Source organism: Montipora foliosa, chromosome 1 (genome assembly GCF_036669935.1).
Source record: "Montipora foliosa isolate CH-2021 chromosome 1, ASM3666993v2, whole genome shotgun sequence".
NCBI lineage: Eukaryota > Metazoa > Cnidaria > Anthozoa > Scleractinia > Acroporidae > Montipora > Montipora foliosa.
In genome coordinates this window covers 49222366-49232365 of record NC_090869.1, presented here as the reverse complement: position 1 = coordinate 49232365, position 10000 = coordinate 49222366, and the positions used below count along the sequence as shown (strand labels likewise).

At 38.1% G+C, this 10000-nt stretch overlaps 2 protein-coding genes across 2 annotated transcripts in view; both read left to right on the top strand.

The window, feature by feature from the left end:
• The window catches only part of LOC138000046 (tRNA (guanine-N(7)-)-methyltransferase non-catalytic subunit wdr4-like), a 10137-nt gene extending 8389 nt beyond the window's left edge, over nt 1–1748 (top strand). Inside the window, exon 6 of the mRNA XM_068846189.1 lies at nt 506–1748. Coding sequence (XP_068702290.1) covers nt 506–690 — 185 coding nt within the window. The 3' untranslated portion in view covers nt 691–1748. The remainder of the gene's footprint in view (nt 1–505) is intronic.
• An 811-nt stretch (nt 1749–2559) lies between these two features.
• The window catches only part of LOC138000041 (histone acetyltransferase KAT6A-like), a 33977-nt gene continuing 26536 nt past the window's right edge, over nt 2560–10000 (top strand). The window contains exons 1-6 of the mRNA XM_068846176.1: nt 2560–2688; nt 2917–3023; nt 3262–3356; nt 3555–3663; nt 6627–6722; nt 7178–7232. Of these exons, the coding sequence (XP_068702277.1) occupies nt 2664–2688; nt 2917–3023; nt 3262–3356; nt 3555–3663; nt 6627–6722; nt 7178–7232 (487 nt within the window). The 5' untranslated portion in view covers nt 2560–2663. The remainder of the gene's footprint in view (nt 2689–2916; nt 3024–3261; nt 3357–3554; nt 3664–6626; nt 6723–7177; nt 7233–10000) is intronic.

Genomic DNA, 10000 nt, shown 5'->3' with positions numbered 1-10000 from the left:
CTTAAAATGTATTTTATATGTGGACAAAAAAGTAGTTAAATCTGGAAGAATATTTTCTTTTTACTTCGCTTGCTCTGGATAAGCAACTTGTAATCATCCCCACTTGATTACCAAAAGTGCCCTGGTGATTAAGGAAAAATGCCCTCCGTCTCAGCCAATCAGCTTTCAGTAATTTTTCCCTGTATGTGATAATAACAGATATCAAATTCAGTCTGCTGCGCATGACTGATTTTAAAAGCAAGGTCTCTCGACAGGAGAGCCTGGTGACCAGCAGCAGATTGCTCTTCTCAGCTGCACAGTTTGCTGGTACTCGGTCATAACCTGGCCCGGGTTGCTCGAAGCATGGTTAGCGCTAACCAGCGTTAAATACCATGGAAACCTATAGGTTTTTTGACCACTGGTTAGCGCTAACCAGGCTTTGAGCAACCGCCGGATCCCTGTGTCTATGCCTGTCATCTTTGTATGAGACCATAAGTCGGTTTCAAGCCTCGCTTTATTCTCACAGGATGCATAAATCAGGAAAGGAAACTGGAGACACTGAGGAAAAAAGAAGTGGACAACATCAGCGAGTATTTAGCAAGGAAAGAAGATCGGATCGAAAAGAAACGAGGCAAGAATCAACAATCCATCAGCGGTTACTCAAAAGACGACACTGAGAGTGAAGCTAAAAGGCCAAGATTAGAGACTTGAAGCTGTCATTACCAGGATCTTATGACAACTGAAACGAAATCTCGTAGCGATAACTTAGTGGACAGAAAGCGCTTGCGAAGTGCTTGGGATCACGTTCTTTCGTTCGTACCCTGGGTGCCAGAGGTTTTATTTTTCTTTAGCGAGGAGCGGTTAACGTCGAACGACGAACAGAGACCGTGAAATATGCTTCGCCGCTCATGGCGATCACGCCTAGGGGAAAAAACCCTTTGGTACCCAGGGGCTCGTTTCTCGAAACTCCCGAAAATTTACGGGCAATTTTCGGGTGTCACAATTCCCTTTGTATCTCAAGAACAGAGAGGATTTAAGTCGTCAAACGTCACAGTTATTTTTCTTTTTGTTACCTTGAAAACGCGTTTAAAGATCGGCTCTCCAAAATAAGCGGTTAGCGGTTTCACAAATGGCTTTTCGGGCCCGAAAAGTTTTCGGGACTTTCGAGAAACGAGCCCCCTGGGTATTTCTTCTCTTTTGCGTTACAGTTTTACCGAAATGCTCACCAATTCTTTCCCCATTGGCGGTATTACGCCAGTAGAAAATATAGCCCAAAGAAAAAATAATCAACCTAAATAACAAAAAAACAAAATGGTGTCTTCCGGTGTGGTCACCATGCAAAGCAGCAATGGCGGTAAGGGAAGCTAGAGTCCATTTGAAACGGCAACAACTCACTGAACTTTTCAACAAAAACTTCATTGAATTTATGAATGCAATAACTTCTAAGAATCCCAAGTGTCCGGATGCCAGGTAATTTACGTCGAGATGCTGATTTTTTCATGGATGTGGCAAAAAAGAACCCTGAACTGCTGATGTTAATTTCTTATTTTAGTCCAATCGAACCTGGAGTAACAACCAGCTAGTAATCGTCATCAGTCACGAGGCAGACGAGGCACTGAGAAAATTTCGTAACTCTACCTTCACCTTTGACGCTATTTTCGCAAATCCCATACGACAGTTCATTTTCGGGGGTTATTTGCATTAAAGCAATGGATATCCAGTTCACTCAGAAGCATGATACAGTACCAAGAGTAAAAAACTTTTTATTATTTATGTTTATGTATTGCATTATGGGATTGGGAAAATGGTCTAGAACTGATTGCTGTGTTCCGCAACTTGGTCAGTTTATATATACTTATAAGGGGCACATTTGAGTTAGAGATGTATTTCTCAATGATGGCTTGTGAACTCGTAAAAATAATCCGTGTCTATCTGACACGGTAGTCTAACTTGCGGCCCTTCTACGAAGCTACGGAAAAACTTGTTCGAATGCTCTGACATGTATACTTCTGTCAATACTTCGTATATTTTTTTTATTGAGGGAGCCTATCTCTTATAAGCCCAGTGGTTTCCTTTGGGCTTCCTCCCCATTAGCTTTTTTGAATACTCAAAACACTATTCTCTGTACTGAGGCAAAACAATGAAGACAATAAACTTGAACTTGAACTGTCACTGTGCTAGAATAGCACTGCTAGGACTAAATTTGTCAAATGTGACATTGTTGCAAGTGTGTTTACGGATATGGTAATTATGATCCCAGTAAATTATTGAAACTATCAGTTTTTCGATCATGAGTCTGGGAATACACGACGCAATCATAACACGTGTCAAAGGAGGTCCAACCTTCAATGTGCCGAACTGGGACTCGACTTGTTTTACAGGCTTTAAATTACAATGACCTTGGAGGGTGCTTCGTCTATTAAAAGTATTAATACACCCGCCTTTTAGAAGAGTTTTTTTCCCTCAGATATTTGCGGGGTGTTTAAAGCACAAAGGTCGATCTTACGCCCCTTTAGAGTTGGTCACCATGAAAACACTCCTTTTGATTGACATTGTAATCACGTGCCTAAACATGACGTTTATGTTTTGAATACGAAAGCGAGGCGGAGTAAGTGAGGAGTCGTCGAGTTCCTGCAAACTAACATGAAAATTTGCGACATTTTTCAAACTTGAGGCGTCTTTTTATGATGCGGGGACGTCACAAACAAGGTATTTTTTTCGTTCAGTAGAATGGATCGTTACTGCTCTTGACTTGTTTGTATCTTCTCTGCTTTATCACGCGATTGTGCCCGTTTGTGACTAATTGCGTCTTGTCATCGCGTGAACTCAAATTTCAACTTGTCACACGTTGTAATTTTAGGGCCCGAGGTTTGCCAAGAACTTTTCAATAAACATTTATGCTAGGAACTGCATTTTTTTATTCTTTTAATTTCCTAGGTGCTTTGCCGACAAATGGGATGCGCTCGATGTGGGAATTTGTTTTTGTTGCCCAGTTCCTGCGGGTATTCCAGGGAAAGTTTGGTTTTGTCAACTTCACTGCCGAGGTCTGCATTAAAAAATCGATTTCGAAATTACCAGATTTTACGCAGCTCGCTTGTTTGTTGTTTTTCCCTTAGGGAAAAAGTTGCATGTTTAGTTATTGATTAAACGAATGCTAAATTTTGAAGTTGTCCGTTTGCTATTTTTAAAGTGTACGTTTAGGCGCTTATTTGAAGCCGGAGCAATTGATTTTTGATTCCAACTTGCTGTTGAATTGTGCTGACGGGTTTGTATCACTTGCAGGAGTTAGAGAACGCCTTCTTGGAGTCAAAGAGCTCAGTCCTTTTGGCAATATTCTGTGATTTGCTGCGAATTTTACTCCCCAAACGTGATATAAAGTAGGTGAATAAAGGCTTAGATGTAAGCAAAATGTTTTTGTTTTTCTTGTAAATTATTGCGGAAGGGTGCATAATGGCGTCCAAATAATAACACCAAGCTGAAACCATCCGTTTCTCACACAGTTGTTCATTTCTCATGGAAGAAAAACGGTATGTTTCTTTTTATAATTATATGACGTTTTTTTTCTTTTATCTTAGGATATCAACATGGCAGGAAGTCTTGAAGGAGGAGTTTGAAAATAGGTCCTCAAATTGGAGACCCTTTGAAGAAGGCAAACGTTACGAAACATTTTCCGCGGAGGAGCGAGTAAGTATTTATACGCAGAGTTCGTTTTTGCTGGAACTACAGCAGCTACGTGGGCGTTTTGTGTTACGCCCGTTGGACATTTTCAGTGCCGAGGTTGATAATCTAAATACTGTTAATAGATTTAAACTAATTATTTTCGCAAGTTTTATCTTTTCACTCTTTCTCGAACGCTATTTGTGGCGGATTTTCGTGCGAGATGGCGACTGGCTCGAACCCCTGAAACTCTTGAAGTCATTCTCCTCTAACTTCCTTTGTCAGTTGTATTTTTAATTCGATCTGTTTTAGCAATATTAACCGTAAACGTGTCTAATGGTTTTGGTTGATCTGTCATTTTTCGTTGAGGTCAAGTGGAAAGTGAGATAATCCTTAGACTCCAACAGCTACCTGTTGGAGGAAACTCAAAAGAGTTAATGGAATAAGCTCAGCTAATATTTTGGCTTGAAAGGAGCCCTGATTGCTAAAGGCTAAATGAATGCCGTTTGAACAACAAAATATTGCTTTTATCTGTTTGTTATGATTGTGTTATTGTTAGTGTATTGTCTGAGGCTTTAATCACTTTAATTTGAACCCAACAAATAATGTTTAAAAAATCCTATTGCAATCGTGTACTGCACAAATTTATGGTCATAATTTTATTTGAAGTTAAAGAATACAAAGGAACAGTGAAGTATTTTAAAATGAGAAGCTGTAATTGGTCTTGAAATAGTATCCATAAGATATACTATATAGAGAATAGAAACTCAGTTGGTTATAATTAGTTACCATTAGTTTCTGCACTTTTGACTTTAAATGTCATGAAACCCAAAAAATTGAAGGTTAGAAAACATGTATTAATTTAGTTTGAGACTTTGATTTATTCCAAAAGAATATTGTGTGATGCCACAGCAATGAGCTGTGCCTGAGCATCCTGGCAATTATATATTGATTGCAGAGAAAAACAAACCTGATATTTGTACATAAACATGACTTTCCCACAAAAATCTGATAACAACTTTGAGAGTGCATTTAGTTAAGAAAGAGTAGAATTTTTTTCCACTGTGAAAATGAAAGAACAAAGAAATAAGAAATATACCACTTAGCGTGAAAGAGGGTAAGGGTGGTTGTTTCATGTTTGATAACTGATATGGTGGTGCTTCATACGATAACCAACTATGTTGTTGGCTTGTCTTTGTCTAAGTACAGCTGTCTGAGTGGCTTGTATTTGTTGTGATAGTCATGTTGTTGGGCATTATGCAGAAAAGTTATCATTGTAATCTTGATAAATCTTTCTGACCACTTGAATCAGGCTGCCAAGAGATTCTATCTGTATTTGTAGGTGAATTTGTATGTGGAGCACAGGGACAAATTTCCCTTGAAATGCTGAGTTAATGTTATTTTACACTGCTACAAAAAGTTTTTTTCGGGATTTAGGAATGTTAACGTTTCTACCACTAAACTGCTGCTACAGTTGTACATGTAGATCATGAAAGTAGAATATTCCTAACAGTTGTGGTCTTGTTTTTTTTGTGTCATGATATGGTAATTAGCTGGTAGCAAAGAACAGAAATGTATGTATAACAAAATACATCCATGGGCAAGTAAACAACTGTAAGACTTGCTTGATTGGGCAATCAGAATTGTTGTTCAACCAGTATTTTGCGGAACGATTTGATGTCAATGAAGAAAGTGAATAGTAATATAGTCACCGCCAACACGATAAAAAAATAAACAACATGACATCTCTTTGCTGTTATTTATTTTGCTGTTAAAAATATATGGGTACAAACCTCTGTGTGTTACAATGGAACCCAGTTTTCGCACGGCCAAATGTGCTACAATACAAGCGCGCAAGAAAATTTACCTTTTGTCACACAATTTCAACCAGCTTTGCAATGCTTAAAGAACATACTGTTGGACAAAGTAATGGCATTTAATTCAAAACCAGCCTATTCTCAGAGAGATATTCAAAGAATCTCCCTTGATCTCTTTTAGAAAAGGAAATTCGCTTAAAGATGTGGTTGTCAAAGCAAATCTGTAAAAGCTATAAACTACTAGAACACCTTGGATACATCAGGAGTTGTGTCTGTCAAACCCATTTTACACATATTTTACACAAAATTGACATTTTACAAGCCTCCTTTTGAGTTTTAATGGGCAACAGGTCTTAAGAAGGTGGGCAACTGAAAAAAAACCATGGGCAAGTGGTTGTCCAAAGGGCAAATTAGTAAGGAAGTAAGTGTCCAACACTGGAGCGTGACCAAGATCACGGTAATTATGGTAATTAAGTAATTAAAGACATGGGTTATTGACCAAAAATGAGGTCCGACTCAAGATGGGTGGATATTGGCCAAGTTCTTTTTTCCCTGTTTATGATCAAGGTCCATAATTCGCAAAGAAAGAACAAGGCCAATATCCAGCCATGTTGACCAAGCAAGCTTGGTCAATAAAGGATTTGTTATAATCTCTGATCTTGCAGGACCAAGGGAGAAATCCTGAGCGTGCAAGATAGCTCCATCTTAATGCCTGCTCGGGTAGCCAATCACAGCGCAGGATTTGGTTCGTTTTGCCTGCTTAGGGAGCTAGTCATATATAATAAAGATTCTTTCAAACCTAAGATTAAAATAAATTTTGGCAATGAAAATGTTTGGTTACTGTAATCAATTCAGCCACCAACTTCATTTTTATTGGAACCCCTTGTGGTTATGGAAGAATGTATCAAGCATGTACATGTAAATCATTCTGACTCTTTCCTATTTACATTATGTATTGTATTCATTATTTTGTTAAGACAATATTGTAAAATTACCCAAACTGTATGTACATAATATTCTGTGTGAGTTAAATAAAAATTGACTTGACTTGACTAAAAGTATGTAAAACATGTTGTACATAATGCTCCATCTATTTCTGTGCTTTTCTTGGCCTTTCATTTATTTATTTAGTTATTTATTTATTTATTAGTTTTTTTTTTTTTATTTCTGCAGGTCTTACTGCTCAAGCATTTGATAGACTATTTAACAGATGGTGAAGACAAAGAATTAAAAGAGTTTGCAACAGACTTCTTGAATCCCAACTCCACAGTAAGTTGGAATATCGTCATTCATACTAGTATTGTCTTTATAGCTTTTGTTATATGTAAGCTTGCATGTTCATTGTGCTGGGTCAGTTTGTTTTGTGAGAACAATTCATGAATAAAGTTTCAGCAAGTCAAGCAAAATTAATATATTTTGTTGTGCTGTAGATACAGTCTGTAACAAATTGTAATGCATGTAGTAAAGGTTTGGTAATACTTGTAATTTAGCTTGTTTTAAATCAGAAACTAGTGTAAGAGACACAAAACTGTCTTGAATATCAAAGGATTATGTCATTTCAGAACCGTTTCCTAAAATTCGATCTTTACTTATATATATAAAATAATAATTGCCAGTAAATTAGATTTTTTTTCCTTCAAGTCCAAATTGTACACTGGAATGTTGCAAAATTTGAACTTCAGATCAAATGAATTAAAACATTTTTTTATCTTGTTGTTCCTCAGAAAGTGAAGCCTGTTGGTCATGATGCTAACAATAACATTTATTGGTATTTTGATGGTAGGTTTGGTTGAAAGTTGATTCCAAAGCAGATTGACCAATTTGCAAATATTGACAAGATACATGTAGTTCAAGTACCGTATTTACCAGTGTATAAGTCGACCCCCCATTTTTGATGGCAAAAAAAGCAATTTCTTAATTTCTTTGTTAAATGTTCATGGGACACTAATCTTGTATTCTTCGTCACTCCTCTGGAACTGTGGGAACTCAGGGCCTCAAGCGCTTAATAGTTTTGTGGTTCGGCAGTTGTTGTATATGCAGGCATTTTGCCCTTGAGTTTCAAAAAAGTTATCAGAAAATCGAATATGCAAACCTCAAACTAACCTGTTTCGTTGTTCAAGGATAAAGGGCTTTAGAGGACAAGCACAACATCACAGAAGCAGGAGTCAATCTTTGAAAATAACTTGCGAACGATGTGAAATGTGCAAGGGTTTAATTGGTTCTTGACTTGTAACTTCTCACTTGACAAACAAAACAAAACTCATAAACCAAACCATGCGAAGTTTGCAAAAGCAGCCAGGTTTGTAAAAAAAATAAAAAACAATCATTGCCAACCAGCATTTTCAGACAACACGAGTGACGATGCTTGCACGCAAACACGAGGTATTTCAACTTCACTACACAGACAAAAGCAATCCATTAGGTTTATTTTGGTATCTTTCGGCCTCGCACCAGCAGCAACCATGAACCACCTACATGTGGAACAATAACAACAACTAATTGACTACGGGGAAACGATTCCCTGTTACACCGCCGGATACGAAAAACCAAAAAACCCCCTGTGGGGGTAAAAACTGGAAACGTATTCCCCGAACCAATGCAGTGCCACGATCCCTGCAGGGTTTAGAGGACCTCTAGTTACAAAATAATAATGAATTATGAAAGAAACAAAAGTCAATCAGACTGATGCAGGCCTAGAATGCCTCACCACGTGATGAACTGACACTTTATAGACAACCTGCTACCCATCATGCCTTACACCAGACCCTTCTGTTCTCGTGCTGTGGAAATATCAATTTCTGTCTTATTCGCACGCTCAACCGTTAGAAATTGTATATTGCGCCAGGTTACAAAACTGTTGAACGATCGCGTTTTATTTGAAGAAACAGAAATGCCTTTTAGAGCTTTCCGCCTTTGGAAAATGAAAATTTCCAGGGTCTATTTCATATTTGTGCTTGTGAGTATCTTCAACATTTAGAGATGGACAAATCCTTTTTCATTTCTACTGGAATTGCTTACATTCATTTTGAAGTCTTTTGTCATTCATTTTGAATTCTTTTGTTCACTGCGTTCGGTATGCCCAAGACAACATTATTATGTTAATTTTGAGTAAATTACTTAGCTGGACCTTGGCTCTAAATCTTTGACCCGTGTATGAATTGAGGGCGATTTTTGGAGCTTCTTTTGAGGCCATAAAAGGTCGACTTATACACGGGTAAGTATGGTATTAGTGTATATTGTGTGGTTCCAGAAAATATTCATACCCCCCTCCCTCCCCCCCCCCCCCCCCACAGAAGATCACTAGAAATCCGAGGGAGAGGGGGGGTTGAAGGGCAGTAATTTCCAAGGGGTAGGGGGGTTTCGTGGGAAACTACTTTTCCAAAAGGTCTCGAACCACGTACAAAACATTGAAAGCAATGTGTCTTTCATTTGGAACGGATTCAAAACATTTAAAATGGCGGTCTCAACTGGAGTCTCGTCCCCAGACTTCCAGTTTTTTCGTCCAACCAACACTTCCGTTCACTTGAGTATCGCTTTTGCTACCCTCACATGTAATAAACACATTTTTGATAGGATTCATGTTTTATTGGGGGTAGTACATGAACTCATTGAAAATGCAATGAGATGCAATTTCTCATCATCTCAATGCTTGCGTGCAACAACATTTTCTTTTTTGTGGGAGGCATTTAGACCACGGACAGGAACGGGGAGTCAAGTTTTCTCTTCTTGAGTAAATGATTGCGTTGAGGTTTAATCCGTTACGTCAAACTGGAAATTCTAAAACAGGGGTTTCGCTACTCATTGGAGGAAGTAAACCATGCCAAAAACAATAGCAGTCGCCCTCTGGATTCCATCCATGGCTCAAAGGCAAGCAACAGTGAGGCTGGGTGTCGTTTACCGGCAAGAAGGACTGCTGGAGAGTCAGTAAATTTTAAGACTGCACTTAAATCACCATAACTAAGTTTACAAATATGATGGATTATTTTGGCGTCAATACATATTCCTTGTAAAACAATCGCCTTTGTGACGACGTTCATGAAACCTACCGCGTTAACATGTGTGGTCTCTAAATAAGAATCAAATGATGAAACTGACAAAATGTGTAGACAAAGGATCCTTGTAAGTTTCTGTTTTATTTCCTATCGTTTGCGAAGTTGTTTAAGCGAGTGAGACGTGCTCATCGAAGTTTGCACAAAAATGTGAAACAGTTGACGTGCAACCCAAATGTTTAAGCCTATAATCTTACATAAAAACAACAAAAACATAATTTGCAAAATTGATGGCGAAGAAGCTAAAAGTTTAGCTGGATAATGAGCTTAACGAAGCATTATATTTTTATTAAAGTTAACCTTAATGTTTACACTGTTGTAATAAAATTCTACCGTATTTACGTAACTAATTTACTTTCTTTGTTATAAGTACAAAATTTCTGGAAATTCCTGAGGGGATGGGGGGGTCATCAAAGACCCCCTGGAACAGATAATCCTGAGGGGAGGGGGGGGGGTGCCAATCAAAAAGTCTTCCATGGGGGGGTATGGATATTTTCT